The sequence below is a fragment of the Strix aluco genome, chromosome 2, assembly GCF_031877795.1.
Source record: "Strix aluco isolate bStrAlu1 chromosome 2, bStrAlu1.hap1, whole genome shotgun sequence".
In the NCBI taxonomy this organism is placed as follows: domain Eukaryota; kingdom Metazoa; phylum Chordata; class Aves; order Strigiformes; family Strigidae; genus Strix; species Strix aluco.
Genome location: NC_133932.1, coordinates 78,310,007 through 78,336,299, shown reverse-complemented (window position 1 = coordinate 78,336,299; position 26,293 = coordinate 78,310,007). Strand labels below are relative to the sequence as shown.

Below are 26,293 nucleotides of genomic sequence, written 5' to 3'. Positions count from 1 at the left end.
CGACCCCGGCGCTCCGCGGCCCCTTCCCGCCCCCCGCCTCCCCTCCCCACCCCCACCGCCGCCCTTATTGTTTTTAATCCGCCTCCGGCACCCCCCTTCCCCCCCCCCCTTCCCCTCCCCACGCCCCTCCGCGGCGGCGGGCGGGGGCAGCGCGGCGCGGGGCAACCCCCCCCCCCCCCCCCCGCGGGGTCCCTTCGCTCCGTGGGAACCCGCGGCTGCAAGTTTTTCTCCGTGAGAGACACCGCTAATGCCCGGCGGAGGATAAAACGAGAGCAGGGGCCCGGGGGCGGCGGGGGGGCCCGAAGCGGCGGGGAGGGCCGCGGCCCACGCGGGGAGCGGCGCGGCGCGGGGCCGGGCGGGCGGGGGTCGGCGGCACTGACATCCCGGTGGCGGCGGGAGGGGAGAGGAGGCCGGGGGGGGGGCGGGGGGCGGCGGCGTGTGTGTGTGTGTGTGTGCGTGCGTGTGTGCGTGCGTGTGTGCCGCAGGGAACGGCGAGGCGAGCCTTGCCCCCCCCCCTCCCGTCCCCGTCCCCAGCCCCGTCCCTCCCCTGCTCCCCCTCCCCTCCCCTGCCCGCCCCCGCCTCAGCTCCTTTAATACACTTTGGTTCTCCGCTCGCCTTTGGACTCTGCTCTGCCTGGCTCCGGATACGGCTCCGGCGGCGGCGGCGGCGGCGGCAGCAGCGGGCTGGTGCGGGCGCGGGCGGCGGCGGCGGCGGCGGGGGGACGCGGCGGCTGCCGGGGGGAAGCGGCGCGGAGCGGCGGCGGCGGCCCCGGGCCGGGCCGGGCCGGGCCGGGCGGGCGGCGGCAGCCCGGCGGCAGCGGCGGTAGCGGGGCGGCGGCGTCCCCGGAGCGGCGCGGACCATGCTGCTGGACGCCGGCCCGCAGTTCCCGGCCCTCGGCGTGGGCACCTTCGCCCGGCACCACCACTCGGCCGCGGCGGAGATGCAGGACCGGGAGCTGAGCCTGGCGGCGCAGAACAGCTTCGTGGACTCGGCGGCGGCGCACATGGGCGCCTTCAAGCTCAACGCCGGCGCCCACGACCTCTCCCCCGGGCAGAGCTCGGCGTTCACCTCGCAGGCGCCCGGCTACCCCGCCGCCGCCCTGGGGCCCCACGCCGCCCACGTCGGCTCCTACTCCGGGGCGCCCTTCAACTCCACCCGGGACTTCTTGTTTCGCAGCCGCGGCTTCGGGGACTCGTCGCCGGCCGGCGGGCAGCACGGCATCTTCGGCCCTGCGGCCGGCAGCCTGCACCACCCGCACACGGACGCTCAGAGCCACCTCCTCTTCCCGGGCATCCACGACCAGCACGGCCCCCACGCCTCCCAAAACGTCCTCAACGGGCAGATGCGCCTGGGCTTGCCGGGGGAGGTGTTCGCCCGGTCGGATCAGTACCGCCAGGTCTCCAGCCCCAGGACTGACCCCTACTCGGCGGCTCAGCTGCACAACCAGTACGGCCCCATGAATATGAATATGGGCATGAACATGGCAGCCCACCACCACCACACCACCCAGGTGCCTTTTTCCGCTACATGCGGCAGCAGTGCATCAAGCAAGAGCTCATCTGCAAGTGGATCGACCCCGAGCAGCTGAACAACCCCAAAAAAAGTTGCAATAAAACTTTCAGCACCATGCACGAGTTGGTCACCCACGTCTCGGTGGAGCACGTTGGGGGACCCGAGCAGAGCAACCATGTCTGCTACTGGGAGGAGTGTCCCCGCGAAGGCAAACCCTTCAAAGCGAAATACAAACTGGTCAATCATATCCGAGTGCACACGGGAGAGAAACCTTTCCCCTGCCCCTTCCCCGGCTGCGGAAAAGTTTTCGCCAGATCAGAAAACCTCAAAATTCACAAAAGGACGCACACAGGTAATTCGGGTTTCCTTCGGCAGGTTTTCCCCCTCCGCCCGCGCCTCTCTCTCTCTCCATATATATATAAAAACAAACAGATAGAGACTTAGACAGAGAGATGTAAGATGATGAGAATGATAAAATAAAAATCCCGTTTAATATTTCCCCCCCCCCCTGCTCCACCACACGGCTGCGTTTGTTTGGGTTTCTTCCCCACTAGCACCCCACCCCCCTTCCCCAGATTTTCAAACGATATTTTACTGATATCTTTTAATTGCGGGGGGAGCGGTGTAGATTCGTGCCGAGGCTCGGCGGGGTCTTCCCGCAGAAACGCCAAACACAGCGCGAGCAAAATTCTGCCGTCCGGCTAAAAGACGGCAAGATGCGTGTATATATCCATATACATAGATATAGATATAGATATGCAGACACGAAACGCCTTATACATTTGCAACGCGCACCTTATTCGCATATAACTTCAGCGCTTGTGAGCACGGCTTTCATGGATGGATACCGAGAGAGAGAAACTATATAAATACGTGCAAAATCGGTCATTAGTCCAAAATCCCGTTGGAAGTGGCAAAGCGTCCCTTTCTGGGAATGCTTTCCATTAAATTTAAATGGTGTGAGCAAGGCAATAAAATTTTCTAATTTCCAAAAAGGAACAACAAAAAAAAGTGTTTTTAAAGTCTCACTCGAGGTGATTTAAGGTGCTTTTGCAACAGTTTATTAAATTATGTAATAAGGGACAGAGGATTTCAGGCTCAGAAACTTCCACCCAAACCAGGTGGAAGAGGGGCGAAGGAGCCCAGGCTTTCCCGATGGAAAATCGCCTGAGCCGAAGGGTAACAAAAATAAACGCATCCTCCCGCCTCATCTATTATTCATTTACTACTCTTGCCGGCTCAAACCGTGCCAGACTATTTCATAAAAGACGGCCAAATATTTTAGCGACTTCCACTCTAAATATTTACCCGGAGAAAGGCTAAAAATCTCGAGGCCTATTGTTTTCTCAAGTGCTAAGCCCGATGCGAGGTGCGAGACGAGCTTTAACAAGGTTTAAAATTTGAGAAATGTATTTGCATGAGATGCCCGCACTGAAGTCATTGTGTCTGAGCGGATGTCTTTAAGAAACAATTTAGGTGCTAATGGAATTTAATGTTAAATGCTTCCCCCTCCAAAGGCGGGGGGATGTGGAGTTCTCACCTCCAAATTACTCCCCGGCATTTGGAGTCCTGGCAGCCGGGCGAGAGGAATCCCTATGAAAATTAAATGAAGTATTTTACAGACGTTTAGTTTTCCCAGCGGATGTGCGTTTATCTCGAATCTCCATACGCGAAACAATCTGCCCGGCCTTAAATCTGTCGGTAATGGTTTCCAGTTTAACAGGATAGCGGATTTGGTACCGAGGCGAAACGGCTCGATGCTGCTTTTTTTTTTTTTTTTTTTTTTTTTTTTTTAAATCGCTTTTCTTCTTCAATGTCTTTCGGGGGCCGGCCGTGTGTCGGCACCGGTCGAAACAAAACCAGGCACGATGCCCCGGGCCGGGGGTGCCCGGGGGAGGAAGGGGGTGGGGGGGGAGGGGGTGTTGGGTAGGAAAAGCAGGCGGGGGCCGGGCAGTGCCTCGCTGCAGGGCGAGGCGGGAGCGGCGCGGCCCTTCCACCCCGCGGGGACCGGGGCAGAACCGACCCCTTGCTTTGGGAAGCTGCTGGGCGAAGGGGCTGGGAGCTGGGGGTCAAGACGTGGTGGGGGGGGGAAGCCCGGGGGAGCCGGGCACGGGGGCTGCGCGAGGGCTGCGCGGGCTTTGCGCGGGGGCGGCCGCGCTCACCGCCGCCGGTCTCTCTCGCAGGGGAGAAGCCCTTCCAGTGCGAGTTCGAAGGCTGCGACCGGCGCTTCGCCAACAGCAGCGACCGCAAGAAGCACATGCACGTCCACACCTCGGACAAGCCCTACCTGTGCAAGATGTGCGACAAGTCCTACACCCACCCCAGCTCCCTGCGGAAGCACATGAAGGTACCCGGCCCCGCAGCCGGCGGCGGGAGGCGGGAGGGCGGCCGCACCGCGCCGGGCGCCCCGTCGGGGCGGCGGGCGGCGGGCGCGGGGCCCAGGGGCGGCGGCGGCGGGCCGGGCCGGCGGCGGGGGGCGCGCCCGAGGGGCGGCGGCGGCCTCCCCGTCCCCCCTCCACCCGGCCGTGTTGCCTTTGCCCCCCAGGTGCACGAGTCGTCCCCGCAAGGCTCCGAGTCCTCCCCGGCCGCCAGCTCCGGTTACGAGTCCTCCACCCCCCCGGGGCTGGTGTCCCCCAGCGCCGAGTCGCAGAGCACCAGCAACCTCTCCCCGGCGGCGGCGGCGGCGGCGGCGGCGGCGGCAGCGGCGGCGGCCGTGTCCGCCGTGCACCGGGGCGGCGGCGGCGGCGGCGGCAGCGGCGGCGGCGGCGGCGGCGGCGGCCACAGCGGCCTTTCCTCCAACTTCAACGAGTGGTACGTGTAGGGCCCCGCCGGACTGCTCTGCACGGCCCCGCCGCGCCCTCCCCTCCCCTCCCCGCCCCGGCGGCGGCGGCGGCGGCGGGCAGGAGGGAGCGATCCCACCGGAGACGCGCCGGGAGATGCCGCCGCACCAGCCGGCAGCGAAATGACGGCCGAGCAGGGTGGGGACGGGGAGCCTTTATCTCCCCACACCCCTCCCGCCTGCGGGTCTTTTTTTCTTGGATTTTTTTGCCTTTTTTTTTTTTCCTTTTTGAGGACATTTTGAACCAGAAAAAAAAAAAAAAGATTTTTTTCTATAAAAGTACGTGCTGAAAAAAGTAAGAGAACCAGTAAATAAATAGAGGAACGGAAAGGGGAGAGAGAGAGGGGAATAACCAACCCCAAACGCCACCAACACATCACCCAGCAAAGAGCTTCTCAAGCCGGCGGAAAGAAACTCTCCCTCCGGAGCCTTCAGACAAAAGATCAGAGACTCAAACTCCTCCGGCCCCTGCGCCTCCCTGCCCGGAGCAGCCAGCGCCCTCCCGCCCCACGAACTGTGTACATAGCGGCCCTCTCCTTCCTCCGGCGAGGTGGAGAGCGAAGTTTTCCTGGATTCTTCTTGGTGTATAGAAGTTCGTCCCGTTTGTAAACCGCGGATTGGTCCCCCCCCCCGCTTTTTTTTTTTTTTTTTTGTCGTCTTTCTTTTTTTTTTCCCCTCTTCCTCCCTCCCCGAGAAAATGATGGACTTGTTTTCTTTTCTCCCGCTCCCCCTCCCTGACTCCATCTCTCCTCCTTTTTTAGTTCACCCCTTTAAAAAAAGTAACGTGGAAGAAAAAATGGTTTCTTTTGTAATTGTGATATCTTGAATATTGTGTTCCTTTTTAAGAGGCAACTTGATTGTAAACTGCATTTCAACTATAGACTGGGGAAGAAATACCGTGCCAAAGTCTCCATTCTGTTTCTCACACACACACACACGAACAACAACGCTTGTGAATGTATTTTTTCTGTTAGCTGGGTTTACATGTGATGTTTTAGTGCTTTTGCAAGTTCAATTTGTTAGTTCCTGTTCGGAAGATTGTGAGGAAAAATAAACGTCGTGCCGTTAGCTTTTCCGTAATAACACCCTTCCTCCTGTAAATACCTGTTACCATATTTATCCATTTGTAATTAAATTATGGTATTAACTTGCTACAGAGGAAACAGTATTTATAAAGAATGTTTCTTAACTATAAATATGTACAATTGTGAGCATAAACTGTTTCAGATTTTTTATTTGAAGGTTTAAGTGGTTTCATCATTTCTTGTGATATGTTTTGAGAGTAATGCATACAGAAATATAATAAAACGTGTTGAAACTGCACGAGCTGTTTCCTTTTTATGCCAAGGGCTCTCTGAAACCTGTGAGGGGCTGAGCAGTGGCTGCAAAACAAATGTTTTTAAAAAATCCGCCAGTTTCTGGAGCACCAGGATTTCTTCCAGCCGGGCTCCCCGTCCAGGGGAAAAAAAAAAAAAAAAAAAAAAGCCACAAACATTTTGGGAAGCCTCTGAGCTAAAAGAAAGGGGTGAGCGTTTGCATCTTCCTCACATAACTTGCAAGGCAGTATCTCCTTTAGGAAGAGCTTTGCACGGCAAGAGCGCAGCTTCCTTGGCCGCCTGCCTTGCTGGGGGTTGCGCTGCTCCCCCGGTGCGTGCGGGGCCGGGGAGCTCAGCGCCCCGCGGGCTGACAGAGCCGGCCGCTCCGGAACGGAGCTGGAGGGGTGATGGCCAGGGGCTGAGCTCTCCGCAGGGCTGCTTTGAGCCGTAAACCGTGTGCTTCTGCGCCTCCAGTATTTTTGGAAGCCTTCATCCAGCTCTAGAGAGGAGAAAGTGGCGATGCCCGAGAGCTCACATCTCCCTTCGAGCTTTTTTTAATCTCTCTCTCTTTTTTTTTTTTTTTTAATTTTTTTTTTTTTTTTTGTAGCCCAGGGAGCGGTTTGGGGTTGTCAGATGTGTTCAGCGAGGGACCGAGAGCCGCCGGGCGATGCTTTTCTCGGGGTACTGGCCCAGCGCTGGGCTCCGCGGGCGCCGTTTGGGGCCGGGAGGTGGCGGTTCTCTGGGCGCACCCCGCCGCACCGGGACACCCCAGGCGAGTGTGACAGCAGCCGGGAAATCGTGGAAAAAGCTCGGCCTTGCCAAGCCACCGAAATACGAAGAGGCAGCGCTGTGAGCCGGGCTCCGAGCGCCCTGCGGTGGCTGCGCTGCCTTCAGCGGCAGCCTGTGCAGGCAGGGAGAGCCCTTTGCTCCTGACACCCGGCCGGCCCCACCGCCACCCCCCCGGGCCGGTCATCGGTTTGGGTTTTTCGGGCTTTGTACCCCGTGTTCCAACAGCAATAGAGGTGTCCCGAGCCCGCGTGGGGGAGATAGGGAGGGGAGATGAGGGTACGCTGGACCCTGCTCGCTTCTGGGGTGAGGTGGGGGTTACCTACCCCCAGGGGGAGGGGAGAAGGGAGGGAAAGACCCCCCCGTCCCGTCCCTGCCAGCGAAGTTTAGCTGCGGAGCGGAGACGGAGCGTCCTCTGCGGCCGCGCCCCCCCCCCCCCCCCAGCGCGGCCATCCCCGCTGCACACGGCAGGCTCTCCGAGTAATCAAACGGCCATTAAAACCTAATTTATGTTCGGTAATAATATTACGCCAAAAAAATATTTATTAAAATCATTGGCATATGCCGCCTGCCCCTTGGAGGGATCCGTGGGAAACGCAGCTGCGAGGATCCCTCTTTGTCCTGCCGGCCTCCCCGCAGCCGAAAACCCAAACGGGGGGCCCGGCGCGTGCTGCCAACCCCTGCCAGCCACGGGCTGCCCAAATCCCCTCCCGGGCTTGGGGGGGCCGGGCAGCCCCTGCCCATGGGCGGCGAACCTCTCTCCTGGGTCCCCTCGTCCCGGCGGGCTCTGCCCCGGCCGGCGAGAAGCGCCCCGGAGGTGGGGTCCCCCTTCTCCCTCCCCTTAGGGCCGTTCTGGCTTCGGGAGACCCCCAGGGGTGATAACCCCCCTCGCCCCCCGATAGCGGGGATGAGCAGAGCAGGCGGCCCCCCCCAGACCAGGGCGCGGGTCGTGTGGCGGCGGAGGGTAGCCCCGCTCCCTCCGGGCAGGGGTCCCTCTCCTCCGGCAGGCCCGGGGAAGGGGCCGCGGCGTCCGTGGCCGTGAGCAGGCCCCCCCTTCCCTGTCCTCCCCGGCCTGGCCCTGAACTTGACCCTGGCCTTGGCGCATCCAGCCCGCAGCCCCTCTCCGCCCGCCTCCCCCGGGCCCTGACCCCGGCCCGGCCCTGCCACGCTTAAGGGAGAGCGGTAATTCATCGGGTTCAGGGGTTGGTGGTTTTTTTTTTTGGGGGGGGGCAGCCAAGACCCGCCTCGCAGCCTTGTGCGCGGGTGGCCCGGGCTCAGGGATCCCTGGCCCCCGAGTCCTCCTCTGCACCCCTGTTGCCCCTTCTCTTTCCTCCACCTCGCCCCCCTCGCCCCAATTCCATCCCCCGCCCCCCCCGCCTCTCTCCTTTAGTCCCCCACAAAGCCTGAGCTTTCCAAACCTCCTGCCCCGGCCCTGAAGGTAACCTGGGCACCAACCTGCCGGGAGGCCGGGGGCTCCCCCGGCAGCCCCGACCCTCCCCGTCACCTCCCCCCCATGCCCAGCCGCAGTGGCCGGCGAGCCCCGGCCGCCCCGACGGCGCTGCCCCGACGGCTCCCGGGTCGCCCCGGCCCCGCGCCCCCCACCCCGCCGCCGGTGGGCAGTGGGGGGTACGGCGCTGCACCCCGTGCCCGGCTGCGGCAGCCCCACTCGGCCGGCGCTCCTCTGGTGGCGTGACTTTTCGGTTGAAAAATAGCGTGGAGTGGTGGTTTTTATTTTTTATTATTATTTTAATGATAAAATTCTCCCCTAACTCTGCCTGGACATCCCCTGAAAAGACGGAGTAATTTCCCTGGGAGTTGCTCGCTCCTCGTGCGCTCCTCCCAAGCCAAAAAAACTGAGGCTCCGTCTACAAAACAAGTTGTGCTCTGCCCCACGCACCCGCAATGGGAGGGCAGCTCGCCGCTCAGGGCTCTGCCCTGCCTTTACCTGCCCCCGCTGCCTGTACCGAACGAAACAAACCCTCTTCTTCACCTGCTTTGGCTGCTCGAGTGTCTTTGTGTTGCAGCCGCTGGTGGCAAAATAAAATAAAAAAAAAAAAACAAACCAAACCCACCAAAAGCAATCTCCCACCAAACAAACAGAGATGACAACAGCCCAAACCGAAATAAAATAACTAAATACAATACGGCCGCTCCGGCCCGAACCCGAGCGCCTGCCGAGCCCGGAGGTGCCGCTGCCGGTGCCGGTACCGGTGGGGCTCCGCAGCGGGCAAGGGGCTGCCCCTGCCCGGCCAAGCCCCCGCCGCGGGCAGCCGGGGGGCAGCAGCCCGGGCTGCAGCCGCCCCGGTTGGCTCTGGCCAGACCTCCCCAAACCCCTAACAGCCTTTTAAGTTTCCCCTTTGTTTTCAGAAAGTCGTACACGTTTCCTGCCCGCTATGAAGACATAACAGGCTCCCCCAAACCTCTCCCCAGCCACATGTGCACGCTAGACGTGCTTCCGGGTACAGCGAGGTACGTATATTTTTCATCTCCATGCATGGTTGGGTTTTTTTGTCGCTGTTTTTTAATCTCGTGGGTCGCTTTTCCTCCCATTATTTTTTTCTTTTTTTCTTCTTCTTTTTTTTTTTTCTTTTTTTTTTTTCCCCCCCGAGCCAGACGGCCGGGGAAGGAGCCGCATTTTACCAGCAGAGCAAGCAAAAACTATTGTCCCACCCTGCAGGGCACGGTGCCCCCCTCCCTCCCAAAGTGCAATTCCTCCCCAGTGCTTTGGGGTTTCTCTTTTTTTTTTTTTTTTTTTTTTCGGCTCCGATCAAGCTGGAGGCTTTCTCTGCCTTTAATACTTGGGGAAAAAGAAAAGAAGAAAAGAAAAGAGAAGAGGAAGAGGAAGAAGAAGAAGAAGAAGAAGAAGAAGAAGAAGAAGAAGAAGAAGAAGAAGAAGAAGGAAAAATAAGAGGAAGAAGAAGAAGAGGAAGAAGAAAAAGAAGAAGATGAAGAAGAAAAAGAAGAAGATGAAGAAGAAGAAGAAAAAGAAGAAAAAGATGAAAAAGAAGAAGACGACGACTGGGGGAGGGGGGACCTTCGCCAGAGGTTTCACGTCTTTATTTAATAATACTTCAAAGTGGCTGCCCTACTGTTGTCCCGAGGAGAGGAAGCGCGGCAGCAAACGGCTCGCCGATCCCACTTCCTCGCAGGGCAGGAAACACGAGCAGGTTCCCCCGCGTCCCTCGCCCGTGGCCTCAGGCGCTTTCCAGCGGCGCCCACGGGGGGAAGCGGCAGGGCCGAGCGGCGGGACCCGGCGCGGGCAGAACGCTGCTCCGTCGGCCCCACGCCGCGCCGCCGCCCCACGCGCGGGAGCCAGTTGTTGCGTCCCGGAGCGGGAAGGACGCTCTTTTGGTGTTAAAAAAGAAAATAATCGGCAACTGAAGAGGGGGAGGGGGGCGGGAAGTAACTCAAGCGTCAGTACGTGGTTGAGCGGGTGTTTTATACGCGCGGCACCGCTCCCCGCAGCGGGCTGGGGGCGGCCGTGGGGTCCGCGGGGGGACCCGGGGTGCCCAGCCCGGGGCAGGCGGGGTTGGCCGCTGCGGGACGGGGCCGCCCCGACACCGCCCCGCGGGGCTCCGCCGGCCGCGGGGGTCGGGAGGGCGCCGCGCCGCTCCCCGGCCGCCGCGGGTGGGTGAGTGGGGGCGTCCCGCGGGCCCGGGGGCAGCCGCCCGGCCCGACCCGTCGCCCGCCGGCGCACTTGGCCGCGGAGCCCCCGCAGGAGACGGGGTCTGGGCGTGCGTGCGCGCCCGTGGGCGTGGGTTTGGTCTGGATCTCGATATAAAGCAGTTTGCGGGGGGGGGGGGGGGGGGGGGGCGGAAAGAGCAATTTTCCTTCCAACTTTTTTTTTTTTTCCCCCTTCTTCTTCCTAGAGCACTAATTCCTCTGTGTGGGCAAACAGCCCTTCTCCTTTGATTCTTAGTCACAGCCCCGAGATTAAATACCGATTTTAATGAGAGCCGTGGCTGTGGCCGCATTAGGTGATGATAGTTATGAAGACGAGCTGACCTGTTTTGATGAAGACGATCTGACCTGTAGGGAGAGAGGGAAAGGTCAGCCACATGCAGTGGCCAGATTTCTGCTCGTTCCCGGCACATGCTGCTACAATATTGATCCGCGGAGAAAGATAAACATAAAAGCTAGATCCTATGTCCTGAATACTAATGAACGTGTCTTCCAGATTTTAATTGTTGTTGACTTCTTATTTCCACCGTAAACATTTGTGACCTCCGTAGGGCACTTTTCCCCAGTTTTCTTTTCTTTAATTTTGTTTTGCTTGATTTTATTTTCTCTCATTTTAACCTATTTTGTTTATTTTTTTGCAATCGCTGAGTGCCTCTCCCGTTGGAAATCTTTCCAGCAAGTGACTTTCCCTAGCAGCCAAGACTCAACCCCCAGAAAGCCACCGCCCGCATCTCGTTTCCATGAGACGGCGCAGCGAAGGCAACCGCCGCTGGAAACGGGGAAAGCTCTTCCGAAAGGCAACATCTCGACCTGGGATCCACCTTTCGGATTTCTGCTTCATTTCCTCGCTCCATTCCTTCGCAGCATAACGCTGCAGATGACACCGGAGTTGGTTTTGGTTGTTTTTTTCCCCCCCCCCCCCCCCCCCCCCCCCCCTCCTCCTCTCCCGGACCGTGCGGCAAAACCAGAAGTTGAGCTGGGAGAGAGCTCTCTCTTCAAAGCCTCCCCAGTTTCCCAACTGTTCCCAGACTAGATACACCTACGGTAGGCAGGGAGAGACGGAAAAATGCCGCTGTCTCGGGGAGAGAGGCATTGCAGAGGCGCTTTCCCCGCCTGTGCAGAGCAGCCTGGCCAGGCAGGCGGAGGAACCTTTTTTCGGAGGTTTTTCGCTGCGGTGGTAAATGGGGAAGGATCACTCGCTGCCCCGGCTGCCTCTTAGAATTTATTTATTTATTTATTCACCCATTCGAGATGGTCAAAATTAGCTGCAAATCGGGTAAAGCAGTCGATGAAAGAGCTATCCCCAAACACGCGTTTCAAGTTTCTGTTGCTTCGCGGACGACCTCGAGTAAGCACCATCGACTATATAGGGGCAATTAACTATATCAGGCTGACATTTAAGAAAATGAGGGAGATATTAAACTCCTAATTCCCGTCATTACAAATAATTTTCATGAAGGGAACTTCTAAAAGATTTTTTTTTTTCTCCCTTACACTTTCCAGTCTATTTTTTAACCCCTGAGTGATTTACTACGTAAGTAATTTTAGAGGATACAGTTTACAGCTTGAGTTATTAGACTGAACACCTCTGGCTGACACCACAACACCTTTTTTTTCTGCCTGCAGCTGTGAGTCACAACCCCATTTTCATACCAAACTGCTGCACATTCCTTTACAATATAGACTTCCTTCTTGCAAAGATCAAACATGCTCCAGCCAACGTGTTTATTTTAAAATACAGGAAAATTAAAACTAAACATGGACTTAAAAGAAAAACAAATGCATAATTTCTTTCCCTGCCGTCCCTCCTACTAAAATAAAATAAAATAAAATAAAATTAGGACGGCACGGCGTAGACCGCTCCAATAAAATAATACAGTGACAGAGCCAAAACAGTTGATTTCGACTGGAACAGGAACGGATCCTTCTGTTTGCTGTTATTTATTTATGTATTATTGTGGCTATGGTTTTAATTATATGTGGGAATGTCAGGCCAAGATGCTGTAACCGTAGCCTCTCTTTAACACACTTTTCCTATTTGTTTAATGCCAGCGCTACAAGGCTTGAACAGGCACCATAAGGAAAATGGTTTCAATATTCTGTTTAAGAGCTTACAACGGGGAATCCCGGAATTACAGGAAAACCTGCAGGCCTGCTCCGTGGAGGTGCCCGGCAGGACCAGGCAGGTTTCGTGCTCCTCGGCAGGTTTCGGGGTGCGGGGAGGGAGGGGAGGGGGGGGGGGGGAGTTGAGGGAGGGAGACGTGCCCGGAGTCATTTTTACCCAACAAAGCGGAGTTTTAAAAGCCTTCTTGCTGCTCAGCGGCACGGACACTGGGATGCTTTTTAAATTTTGAGCAGGTTGAAGGTAGATTTAATCTCTGCTCCTCCCGGTAATTATTGCCCACTCCTCCAGTGACCCCACTTGGGCTTGGGGAGGGGGGGGGCTGCTTCCATCCCCTGGGTTTTTTTGCCCCGGAGGAGGGTGCCCGGCCGAGCTCACGTTGCCTATCATCTGCCCCCACGCTTTCACCAGTCTTTCCCCACGTCCTCGGAGTGATGGGTGAGGCAGGGGGAGCTGGATATACCTGCCCGTATTGGTTTATTTTTGGTACCCACAGAGGCGAAAAAAAAAAGTTTATTTGAAAGAAAAAGAAAAAGATATTAAAGAAAAAGCAAAGCGAAGGATCATTCGCTTTAGGAAACAAATAACATAACTCCCTCTCTCACCCCTCCGATTTAAGCCGCGACTCAGGCGGCTCCCGAGCGCTGAGCGAAGCCGGCGGCCAGTCCGCACCGCGCGCCGGGGCTCCGCTTGCGCGGCGGGGAGGGGCGGCAGGACCAGCGCCTGCCAAACGGGGCCACTGCACGTCCGCCGGGCTCACGCTCCGGGCCAAGGGCTCTCTGACCGCCTGCCGTCGCGGCCCGACGTGCGCCCCAAAGCGAAGGCGGGAGCGGGGGTTTTTCCCCCGGCTGGGGAGCTCGCCGCTGCCGGCGGGTATCGCCGTTGCCCTAGCCCGCCGCCTCGCCATTCGCCGCCTGCCCGCACCTGCCCGACGTGCCCCGTTTCCCGCGGGCTGCCTGCGCGCTCGCTGCGCGCCCCGGCGCACTGCGGGGGCAGCAGCGCCGGGACGCGCGACATCGGGGCGCGGGGGTTTCCCGATGTGGACAAACTACAGTCTCTAGGACGGAGGGCTGCGGTTTCCTCTGTCCCTTCCCCCGCAAATAACGGCGGGGGGGGGCGAGGTTCGCGTTTTCAGATCTTAAATAAAGGCCTGGCACTTGCCGAAGACGGCGAAGAAACCCGCGGAGGGCCCGTTCCGCGCGTGGAGGCTGCCGGAGCCGCCCGGACGCGCTTGCTAACGCTGTTCCTCCCGCGGGAGGCTGCGGAGCGCCCCTCCGCCCGCGCCCCCAAGCCCAGAGAGCAACGCCGCTGCAATCCCCGACGGGACGGGCGCCGTGGGTGCCTGGGACCCTCTCGGCTCCCTGAGCACAGGGGCCCGCCTGGCCCCGCAACCCCCGCGCCCCTTCGTGAGCCTCTTCCCCGTGTTCCCGTCGGGGGTCGGACGCTGCCTCCCCCTCCGCGCTTTTCGCACAGGAGCGGCGCGGGTGCCCCGAGGAATTTGGGGTGTCTGAAGCAGATGGGCTGACGATCCCGGGGAAGGGGGCCGGATCCTGGAGCCCCCTCCCCCCATTTCACCCGGCCCGTGTCTGTCCTTTGATGGGTTTGTAACAAACTGGCTCGTCACCCCCGCGTCTCCCCTTGTCAATGAGCTTCGTGCGCGCAGATCTGTCAGGGGTGCGCTGAGCCGCTGCCCGCTCCGGCCTCAAAGTGGGGTGCTCGGCGGCCGACACACGCCGGCTGCCTCCCCAGAAGTCCGAACTTAACCTTTTAGGCGGGGTTTTAACAAAAAGAGGTAGCTGCGTTTAATTAAAAGCGTCGATTCACTGAGGCAAGGGGAACCCGGGTTCAAGGGCTCTCACGGCTGAAGGGTATCTGGCCGGCAAGTCTTTCGGACTGCTCCCGCTCGCCCTGAGGGGTCCCTGCTTCCGCGGGATTGGGGTGAATGGATGGTAAAAGCCAGAGACGGCTATTGCCCCGAAACCCGATGAACGCAGTTTTGCAACGAGACGAGGAGCTTCATTTCTTTTAAATTTTTGCCGGTTTGTCCCCTACCCGGCGAAGCACTAGAAGCGGCTCCCCTCGGCAGGTTAGGAAAGGGATGTGCGTCCCTGGCACTTCCAGGCTTTGGTCACCGAGCCCGGCGACGCGCCGCCCCGCAGGCACGGGAACAGCCCCCGCGGAGCGCCCAGGCACGGCGGCGAGGGGCGCGGAGCCTCCCCCGGAGCGGCCGCCCGTCCCGTCCCCCGCTTCTCCCGCGGCGGTGACAGCGGGGTCCCCCCTCCCCACCTCGGCCGCGCAACCTGCCGCCCTGAATTTCGCTGCCGGGCGAGACGCGGGACTCCCACTTGCGGTGCCACCGAGTGATGGGTGCCTGAGTCCGCTCCTGCTCCGGGGCACCGGGACGTTTCGGGTCGCGTTTCCCCGTGCCGGGTATCCCGGCATTTCGGCAAACACCCACCCGTGGCGGCTTTTAAACTCCCGCCGCGGTGAAGACGCACGGCGCTCTCGGGCTTTCGGGGAGACTGTCCCCGCCGCCGGGGCGACTCCGGCAACGAGGGGCGAAACCCCCGGGGGCTGCCCCAGCTCTCGGGAGGGACACGCGGGGCACACGCACACACGCTGTGTCATCACTTTGTGAAATGTGACTGCCGGGCTCCGGAGCCTCCGGGTAACACCCCCCCGGTTCATCCCGGCCGCTCGCCCCCTCCAGCTCTTGCAGCCGGAGGGACACGAGCAAGTAGGGCTGCGGCTCCCTCCAGGTCTCTGGCATCCCCCAGGCCCCCTCCGCAGTGCCCCCGGTGCCGGCAGCTTCCCCGGGGCGCCGGGTTCCCGCCGCTCCCCCGGGCGGGGTCCCGTACGCGCCGTCGGAAGAAGCAGCGGGCAAGAAACCTCAGGGAGGTCCCGACGGAGCTCTGCGGGGGCCGGCGCGGTGCCCCCCGCATCGGTGGGGGGGGTGGGTGGGAGGTGAGGGGGGGAAGGGGCGGTGTTTGCAAACACCGCGCTAAGAAGCAGCGCGGATCGGGCAGCGGCGGGGGCTGCCGGGCTGGGGGTGCCGGGGCTCAGCCCCGCTCCCCACGCGCGGTCAGGCTGGACCCCGGGACCACGGAAACCAAACCACTTATAGCGTATCTGTGAAGCAGCGAAAGAAAGGAAGAAGCTGCCTTTGTTCCACTATTTCTTTTTTTTTTTTTTTTTTTTGGGGGGGGGGATGCGTAACATTCACGAGCCCTTCCATATTAATGTACTTTAATTTTGTTTTCCACGGCTTGCGTTTTCGAGGCTTCCCAAAAGCACCCACGCGGGAGTAACCCACCCAGCGTGCGAGCTCCTCCGCTGCCAGCTCAGCAGAGGCTCTGCGCAGCCCAGCCCGGCGCCCCGGCTCCGGCTGGCTGGCCCCACCCGCCCTAAAAAACCCACGGAAAGCCCCACCTGCTGAAGGCACCAGTAAGATTAAAAAAAGATGCTCCACTGCGCAAAAGGTACTGTAAAACGTAATGGTAAGCTGGTATTGGAACAGTTACACAAACCCCCCCATTTTCTTTGTCTATACGGTGACAACGTTTCCTTCCAGTGAAAGGAGTAACAAGCAGAAGGGGCAGAAGATGAGGTGGAGGTGCAAAGAAAGAGCTCCAGGGTCAGGTTCTTGCTTCCCAGGCAAAACCAAGCAACCGCCACTACCAGCCAAAAGAAATCTCATATATTTTATTTGCCTTCCACGGACTTGTATATTTAGCACATCTTTTATTGTCCCACCGTGCTTCCAGAAAGTTGCTGTACCTTAGCCTGAAATCACAGGCTGCAACGTGAGATTTTGGCAACCTCCCTTCTGCTACAGCTGTTAAAGGAGATTTAGCCTCCGGCAGAATACATTCATCCCACCACTTGTGCCAGATATTAAGTGACTAAATCAACTGTTGGGGTGGTTCCTCGTGCAGCCAAAATGATCAACTCCCATGTGCAGTCCACTAGAGATAGCACCATCTAAGCCAGAATGACGCTGATGTACCAGAAACCAGCCAATTACATTTAGCAATGATTACATCATATACAGGTCATACCGTATCAGTTTTGCTGTTATCAAAGAACAGCGGAAGCTATGTGAGAGAATGAAACAGCAAAAATTCTGGATTTAGCCCAAGTTACGGGTTTGAGCATTGAAATTAATGGGTATCTTAATCTTTCATCCTAATTTCTGCAGGAGATGAAGCAACGGAAATCATGTAGGGATTTTTGTCTTTAAAATATGTTCCTTTAATACCCTTAAATAATAATCCTTAAATGCATTACTTCTTGCCTTCATGGGGTTTAAGTGGATTTTAAATAATTCCTAGACCTCGCACAGTCCATTCCTTTATGGATAAATATCCTCTGTACCTGCATGTATTTTGCTAAGGAAGTCTCATGGTGGGGTGCATTAGAAATATCCCGATGGGCAACACCAACATCTGTGGTACTATCAGGAGTTGCCGAAGAGATAATTGAGGTGTCAAGAGGCTGCGGTGGGGAACGAGTAGCAAGAACAGATGAACTTTAAGAGCAAACAGACCGTTTTAATTCAATATTCCAGAATGGGAAAGACAAATAGAGACACCCCAGCAGAACTGTTTTCAAAGACTGGTTTCTATGAAATCTCAATAGTGTTATGGGCATATCCCATCTGCTTGAGAATATTTACTTTTCTGTTGGTTATTTGAGAGTCTTTGATGTTTGCTCAGCTGACCCATCCTGATTTTTTGCCCTTTGCTGCCCGTAGGCACCTTTTGTCACTGCATGCCTACATGCTTTATATCCAGCCTCCATACGGATTAGAGTTGTCTCTTGGGCAAGCCGGACGAAATGAAACCTCCAGGTTTATTTCAGCTGATTTGAACTGCTGCCAAGGCAAGGGCCACACTCCGTATCTCAGGGACTGAGTTTTAAAAGTCGCATGCGTGTAGATCTAGCGAAGAGCAGAACATTCAATTGCCATTTATTTCAGAAGGCATTTCTGCATCTTCTTAAGGCTGAATTTTATGAAGACTCACCCCATCAATTCTGGCCCCAAGCTGCGGTTTGGTTTTACACGTCTGTGAGGCAGTTTTCCTTCTACCAAAAAGAACCTTCAATGGTTTTAAAGCTAGTATGATTGAATCCTCGATTGTGATTGTTGTGAAAGGGACCTACAGTTTAGTAGAGAAGTAGACAATCAACTTTTTTTTTTCTTTTCAGGATATGTCTTAGTAAAATGGAAATGTTTCTGTAAAACAAGGGCATTTGAGCTCTTTTAGAAATCTATATAAAATACCAAATTTTATAAGACTAATTCAGCTCCATGCAAGATGAGACATACCCTCATTCCTACTGTGCAAAAGAAAACTGGATTTCAGGCTTCCGTGTCTATAGAATTAACAGATTAGTAAACAAATACAAATCTTCAACCAGTTCCTCCAAGCAGGTGCTCAAATCACACCAAGTACTGTGAGAAGTGGTCCTGCTTGCTAGGTTTGTGGGCAGCCTTCAGTGAAGAAGCCAGGTACCAGCTGGGGATGAAGAGTGACTGGCTTTCTCTCCCTGGGAGGTGGTTTCATCAGGTCAGGATTAAGGAAAGTAGCAGGGCAGGTTGAAGTATCTTGCAGGACTGTCAATCCAACATTCTCCAAGAACACCCACAAAACCATAAATAAGAAAAAATGTGTGCTAACTGCAGCATATTAGCAGAAAACCTACTATGTGATTCTAGCAAAAAAAAAATCTATCTATTTGGGAAAAATAAAAAGCATATGCTTGAAGCTGTTATCATATAAACACATGCCTAGAACATGAACTTTTCCAGCCTGCAAATAAATTGACTTGTCACTCAACATAGTTCCCATACACTGAAATTTAAAGTAATTAGAGGACAGCTGCTGGGCTCCATTCAGAAATATTTGTTTTATTTTTATAACACTCAGGATATTTTCTGTATTTTCAGAGGTATTAGATTTCAGTTTGCTACAGTTAATGTAACAGAAAATTCTGTATCATTATTGGCTGCAACTGCCAACATACAATTTGAGAATTAAAGTCCAATGTGGAAAACTGGCGACGGATATTGAAAACAGTTTGTGCTCATAGTTCGCCTTACAACCGATGGTTTGAACCGAGTCATTTTTTGAGGAGTTACAAGGGGACATGCAAGCCAGTTTCAGAGAAAAGCAAATGTCCGCAGACATAGCACTGTGATCTGTCTGTAATACTGGCACAAAGAGACTGGGTTGGTTTAGGCTGCTTTGGTCTGAGAGGAACAGATAACTGGAATTTAAAGGTTATGACAATTGATTTGATAATACATGATGACTTTCGATATATGCTCCTGCATTAGTGTGACTACTCATTTCTCATTAGGGGCAGAACTTTTTCTCATTACTAAATTGGCCTGTATGATCTGAAAGTGCTTTTGCTTCCCCTGCGGGCTGAAATGAGGTGCTGCCCTGGGGAGGAGGAGCACGGGGGTAACTAACCACCAGCCCTCTTCACTTGGGGCTCTTCGGTGCTGTGCCAAGCACAGGCTGGTGAGATCTGAAGCACAGCCCTGTCCCAGTGCTGGGCAGGGGCTTGGCACTTCCATGCAAAATGGCTTGATGTTCTCTTTGCAGCTCTGCATCCATATAATTTTTATTTTCTGTAGAGATATGGAGGCTCAGGCCTATGACTGAAATTGTAGGGGACTCTAAAGAAATCCTGGTGCAAGAGGAAACTGCCTGTTTCCATCAGGGATAGCATCACCTGCTCATGGGGTTTAAAAGGTACCCGAGTGTCTGTTTCCAGTGCCATTGGGACTCACAGCATTTTGTAAAAGTAACAAGTCTGGTGAAATCCTTTAACAATTTTCTACAACACTGAGGAAACCAACCAAATTCCACCTAGATGTTTTTGTCCCTCCCTAAATTTTACCTGAAACTGTAATTAGAGAAACATTTAACTTTTTCTTGGTGAGGAGGCGGGGGTAGTGTGTGGCTGTTGCCCCGCTGGTAGCCAGAGCTCAGTACCTTCCTCGTCCGCTCCCCAGGGACCTCTTGGGTGCCCTAGCCTGAGTGTCCTCCAGCTAGCGGGACATAATGAGCAGTACTAATCTGGCAGCATCTCACTGCACTGATCCTATAGAAATCTCTGTGCTGTGACTGCTGATGGAAAAATCGTGAGGCTTTGGAGGCAGAGTCCGGGTCCCCAAGCATGCTGTGCCATGAGCCTGTTTTGCTGTGTGGGGTTTCCCCCTGGAAATCTGAAAACGCTTATACTGGGGAGATGCTCAGTCATCTCTCAGGAACATGGGTGATCAGTCGCTTAAAAGCTGGAGACTGCCTGTAGTGAAATAATGTAGCCCTTCTCCTCTGACAGCAGCAGATAATCCCTATGAAGCTGCTGGACCCATGGAGTTTGGTTAAATCTCCCCCTCTCAAAGATACAGTTAACCTCAAAGGTATCAGTTCTTTGGGAATCTGTTAGAGCATTTTTGCCTTCCAACATTTAGAAGGATTTCCAGTATTTCTTTTCTGGTATCTTAAATTTGACTCTCTCTAAGCTAAACAAAATCCATTTTAATTTATAGAAATTTATTTTAAAAGCTCTGAAATGCTACCATCCTACAGAACCAGCTATAGCTTCACTCAGGGATGTGAGCGGAGAGCAGAAGCAGCAGAGTCAGGTACACAGACTGCCTTTCTTTCTGCACGTTAAGGGGTAAGCACTACAGATAATTCCGATGCCCACTTAATGCAGAACAATATGAAATTATCAACCTTTAATAGAACTGACGAATAATATCACCCCCCTGATTTATTGCTGTGAGGTTTTCTTACTGCTTTGAGGTTGAATGAGAGACCCCAGTATGAAGCCCAGGGCCTCATGGCTGTATGACACTTCCCATAGGAGAAGGAATGCATGAACGGCAGAACAGCTTACCCTGCTTTATTGATGCAATATTTCAGTTTTAAGGTCTGTAGTCTCAATCTCGTAGTCTCTGTATTTCACAGGCTTTTGGGGACACTGATGAGAAAACACACATTGCTGTGAATCATAAGGCAATGCCCACATAACCCGGCTCACGCCTGAAATCCGACATATATTGTGTATACTTAGTTTGTTCATATACAGTTTATACAGTAAACACAGCAGCAAATGATTACTGGTGTCTATTATACTTAAGTTTGCCAAATATTTTCAATTTAATCATCTTCTTTCCTGTTTTCATGTGATCAATTTTCTTAAAAAAATACTCTGTGGCTTCAAATTTCCTCTCTGTGGTTTTTGCCCCTAAATGATTTTCCTAAGTCTTTTTTTACAATGTTCTTTCATCCACTTTTGAAGTGGTGATGGTTAAAAACAAAAAAGAAAAGAAAAGAAAAAAATGTTTTCCACATAGACTAAACCTCCCAAACTATGAGAGTCACAGCAAAGTTAACATGGACATAACCTGCATTGAAGGCCAGTGCCCTCCAGTCAGATTTTGATTACTTTTTCGCTGATTTTGACTGTTTTGTAGTAGGAACCTTTCATTTTGGGAAAGAAATCTAAGAGATTTGACTGGAAAGGCATAGGTTGTCCTCAGTCCGAAGCCTCCAGATATATTATGCTCATTAAGTGTCCCGTTCCTCTGTCTGCATTTTTGTTTCTAAGAAGCAGAGCTCGTACCCTCTTTAGGATGAATAACTTGGAAAGAAGGAATTTACAAGCTCCACAAGTTTATTGGTTCCAGATTTCTTTCCTTTCTTTTTTTTTCCCTCTGCACATAATTTGAGATGCCTTTTCCTTAAAAGTTTAGATAAATATGTTGAAAACATTAATGCATCATAAAGGTCAAAAGATTAAGCAGTCAAAAGTCAGCCAACTTCAAGAATTATTACAGCGAGATTTGCATGATCTCTACTCATCTCAAAAGACATAGCATCACGGACAGCTACAAACTTGCTCCAGCATTTCAGTCTGGTTTCTGAGCTGTCTAAAGAGTTCGTATCATGTTTAATTCTTTGCTCAGACATAAACTAGAGAGAAAAGGTTTTACCAAGTTACCAAAAATTAACATGAAACTCCCCAAGGCATACATAAAATTGAATTAACAGCACTGTTACTATAACACTGGTATTTTCAGGTATGTTCTTAGACATCTAGAGACTGGGCTTAGACAAAAAATCTCCTACTTGTCTCAGTGGCATAAACAATTTCAGAAAAATAAAGAGACTGCTCCATATATAGCAAACTAGATGAATCATGCTTCAGGGAAAAAAACCGAACAGTGAAGTTACTTTATAACAGAGGCTACTAGGTATATATTTCCAGTTAAGTTTGTCTCTATACACCAGTTCTGTTAAGCTGAAACTACACACCAGTTACACAGACTGGGACAGACTGGGAGGGACTTCGCCATCTCTTTCAAGTTATCAGGATGGCTATTCTTCCCTCTTCTCAGTTTAGGGACTTCGAGGGCAGCAAAGCTGGCCAGTTCTGAGGAACTAATTAATTCTCCCTATTCCACTGCAACTGAGGAGCTGGGCTGCAATGTGGTTGTTTTAAAGGGTGATTAAGCTCAATTTTCTCTCTAACCCTTATTTTCTAAGAAAGTGATGGTCAGGACAGATAAATGCTTGGTATGGCTGTGGGTAAAACCAAACCTAAACTAAACTAACTAAACTAAACTAAACTAAACTAAACTTTACTTTGGGGTGAATCTAGGAATAAAAGTACTCCATGTTTTCTCACCCTTAAAAAGGACTAAATCCTGATTCCCAACGTGCCTGATAAAGCTTTGATGGAGAGCAGCAACAGCAGCAGGAGTGACAAGCAGAACACCTGCTAAAATCGGGAAGGGTGAAGAGTATTTCTTTCCACGATAGACATCACCTGGCAGTTATCATGAGTAGCAACAGGAGAGAGAAGTACTGGGATGTGGTGGTAAAAATCCTCCTCTCTGAAGGAATAGCCTGAACTGCTGATTTACAGTTAAGGAAAAAGCTGTGGTTAGGACTACTTTTTCAAACACACCACAAGAGTTGACATTACTGGACAAACTTATCTCACATCATCTGTAGGCACATCTGCCTAGGAAGCTTGTTTTAACCAACTCTTAGATTAAAAATAATTTTTTGTCTTCTGTAGTGCCTTTTGCTAAGGCTCGCAGTCTTGAATAAAAAGAAGCCAGTACAGCTTTTCAATACGGATTTTTATATTTGTCCACTCCACAGCTGCAATACTAGGATATTATTTAACTGCAGTTTTTCATTATTTCTAGTATCATTATTCAGATCTTCCAAGAACTGCCTAATGCTTTTTCCATATCCATTCGAAAAGCAGCTTCATGCTGGGGAACATCGCAGCATTCAGATGTATTTTCCCAGATACCATTTGCATTACCTGTGAGTAAGGACCAAGAAAGAGGCATTTGTCTCTTCCTCAACTCTGTTTATACCTGAAGGAAATTACATTTCCTGTTTGACTGAATGTTTTATTTTTTAATCACTTTTCCCCCTTTGCAACAATTAGAAAAGGATAAAGGCAAAATTACTTATGTGAAGCAAAAGCAGTGTAGCCTATGTAGGAAAAAGACACATCTCAATAAATAGCAGGTTTTAAAGAAAAGTTAATTTAATCAAATAATTTGCAAAATAATAAATGAAACAATGCAGCTTGGACTATATTACTGATAGAGAGATCAACTATTCTCCCTCACAAATTCTATCACCATCTTCACGGTACCTTAAAAATGTCAAAACCCTTACATTGCACCTACAAAGTCTACTGCAAGGTGTAATAAGGGAAAGAAAAAAAAAAAGGAGGCTATTAAAGAAAATCCATGCCTTGAGGAATCTTCTAAGGAGGCAGGAGCTCCTCTCCTTCCAAGAATCAGCATCCTCGGGGATCATGTAGCACCAGGTGCCGAATGTTTTATGGTCACCACATCCTACCTGGCAATGGGTTTTGGACCGCAGCATTGGCAGTGGGAGCAGGGTGAGCTGGCTGCTGTGTTTCTGAATGCAGCATGGTTCTGACAACCCTGGTGTGATCCAGAAAGGTATCTTATTGCTTCCTGAGTAGGTTTCACAGGCAGATTAAGTGCCTGGCTACATAGGGGTGTGCCAAAAAAATGGACTAAAATGCTTAAAATTAAATGCTTAAATTCAAAAGACCACTAACTAGACCCCCAATATTGGTCAGCAGAGCTGGGTCAGAAATATTGTGCTTTAGCCCTCAGCCCTCATTAGGGCTTTGGCAGCCTGATTAGCTCTGCATTGAGAGTTTGAATTTGTTTTCAGAGACAGTCTAAGTGATAAAGGAGAAATTTTAAGTGAGGTGAGCTGAGAGCTGTTGTAGGGTTGAGGGGTACAGCACGACTGTCCTGGGGAGCCTTGTAAGTGGAGAGCGGCTGAGTGGGGGCCACATCCTCTACCCCTGGGTTGTGGCAGAGTCAGGAATGCAAGAGTTATGAGGCCAGAAGGAAGGCAGGCAAGAAGAAACATCAAATAAAAGCCTAGGGGGTAGGGCAGTCTGCCAGAAGAGGGAAGACACCTAGCCAAATACATAAATAATCCTGGGAAGCTGTAGCAGAACTCAGTAACTCCCCAGTGCCTGCAAGCCTGTGGTTAAGGAGCTGAGACTGGATCTTCTGAGGCAAAGGACAGCCTATAGCCTGGTGTCCCACCACTTTGACTATGTTTTTCTGTTCTGCTACATGCTCTTGTGTGCAATAAGCACATTCAAGGGTCATCTAGCACACTGGTGACATCAGTAGAAGCATACAGTATGTTTTGCAGTTAGGGCTTTTTTACATGACTTTCTAGATTAAAGCACATTAATCACATCCAAATCCTATGCTGAAGTGCTTTTCTGAACCTCACCTGGGTACATGTATAGTTGTAGTGTACACAGGTGTATTTGGAGTACATGTTTGAAGACATAATAGATCAGGAGCCTGTCTTGGGTAAGAGGCTGCAAGACCTGGTGTGACATCTGTGTCCCATTTTCACACATTAAGGGTGATGCTGTAGTTTCTGTGATACTCCAGGCCATGGTTCCCTCTGCAGGGAAACAGGATTCAGTTTATGGTAGCTTCTCCAACTGGATAGGGACTATATCCATGCTATAGTCTGAAATCATCACCCTAGATCAGTGAGATGCTCTGGCCATTCCCTGCAGAAGGCAGCCTCCAGCCACCCTGACAGCCTTGCATAGGGATACAGACATAGAACAATTCTTTGTTAAAATCACAGATGTGTGTCATTTTTATCCTCAGTACAATGGTGCAGTAAATAATTTGAGTTTTGCCTTATTATATAGCGTATCTGACAAGCAGAGGCCAACACATACTTGAGGAAACAGAGCCAAGACAGTGTATTTAGATTCCATACTGAGAGTTTCCCAGATTTAGCAAACTTACCTTTAATTTAACATGGTGTTGAATACAGAACCTACTCAACTAAGAAGCTGGTGTATTAACATCTGAGTAGGGGTAAGCAGTAGATTGTAGCTACTCAAAAACCCTTGTCATAGACATACTGTAATTTATGGTAGGGGGAAAATACAACCATAACACACTCAAATAAGATATTCATTCTGGAGTTGGGGAGGGTTATTATTTTTTTCTTAAAGTAGTATGGATAAATGCTAATATTCCATATTTGCCTGATAGATGGAAGGACCTAAACAAAATTAATTTCCAGAAAGGCTGAAAATCACACTACTTTTAACTCCAAAGAGTCAGTGGCTGTGGTCTTCAGACCTTAGCCAGGTGTATATTGAAAGGCAACCAAATGTTTACATTTAAGACATATTTCCAAATATGCCAAGTTTAGTGTCTCTTCCTGTAATGACATTGTGTCACAAAAGGCAAAGAATAGCCACCTGAGGAAAAAAGAAAAATGTCTGAAATGGAAATGGAGAGATTTATCTGCTGCAAGAGGGTGATATATCTCTGAATATCTGTCTCAGAAAAGGGGTGGAGGCAGAAATATAAAAATGGCAATACAATATTCTGTCATCAACAAGAAACTACTTTCTCACTAACTGAGAAAGTTTGCAAAAGCTATTAAGAGATGAAATGTGAAAAGTACTAAGAAAAACACAAGGTAAGCATATTTTATGGAACAAAGATCTTATTGCCATAATGTCCTTAAAAATTGTAAGACTCTGAAACAAGAAATGTTTTAGATACATTAACAGACCTTCAACAAGTTTTTAAATAAATTCTGAGGCTTATGCAGGCTACAGAAAGTCTGTAAAACAATAGTAATAAATGTATTGGGAAAAAAGATTGATAATATGCCATAATTTTCTGCAATAGTACAATAGCGGCCTGTGTCATGTCCTGACACTGTGTCATGTGAGGCACAGTCACTGAAGTTAATGGGAATTTTGTGGGGGATTAATGGAAGGATGGGGCCCAAATTAGATCTATAGGGAGACTTACAAAGAGGAAAAGTCCATTTGTAAGGGAATCAGGGTTGAGACACATTTGATTCTCTATGTAAGCAACATGAAGTTAGCTCATGTAACACCATTAAAGTCCAGAAGGAGCAGAAATAGTGAGCAAGTTTGCTGACAGGAGTAAGATCTTAGCAGAGACTGTCAGACAAGCGTAGAAAACACTGCATAGCAAGTTTTAAAATTGATGTCTACCAGACAGTAATGTGTTAGAGCACAAAAGTCATGATCTAGTCCTGTAAGATGTTACAAATAGCTGTGACCCTTCACTCATTTTCCAGGTGAGTCAGTGGTCAGAGTGCTCAGCATTTTGGAGAAGCATTCAGCACCCCACACAGCTGTACCCCGAGCACATGCTCTGCTGTGGGGCAGGTAACACAGCACTGCCCCACAACCCTGAACCCCTCAACATGGTCTTCAGGAGACACAAATATTCCCCATGCAGGTGAGATCTGTGGCAGCTTGCTCTTTCTCAACGCAGATGAAGAAAAACAATTTGCTCTTCCTCACGAAATACAATTTTCAAGGCTTGGCAGTTCAGCCAGATCTCAACTGACCTTGCCTGGATCACTCACAGATACTTTTCAATGAAGAACTATCCTGTAAAT

The 26,293-nt window shown here is 52.2% G+C and overlaps 1 protein-coding gene across 1 annotated transcript; it reads left to right on the top strand.

Annotated features, from left to right (window-relative positions):
* Positions 1-779: 779 nt before the first annotated feature.
* Positions 780-5,675, top strand: ZIC2 (Zic family member 2). Its single transcript, XM_074815384.1, is given in 4 exon segments — positions 780-1,499; positions 1,502-1,865; positions 3,697-3,860; positions 4,059-5,675. Coding segments are annotated over 4 exon segments (1,443 nt in total). The 5' UTR covers positions 780-860; the 3' UTR covers positions 4,335-5,675.
* The last annotated feature ends 20,618 nt before the right edge of the window (positions 5,676-26,293 follow it).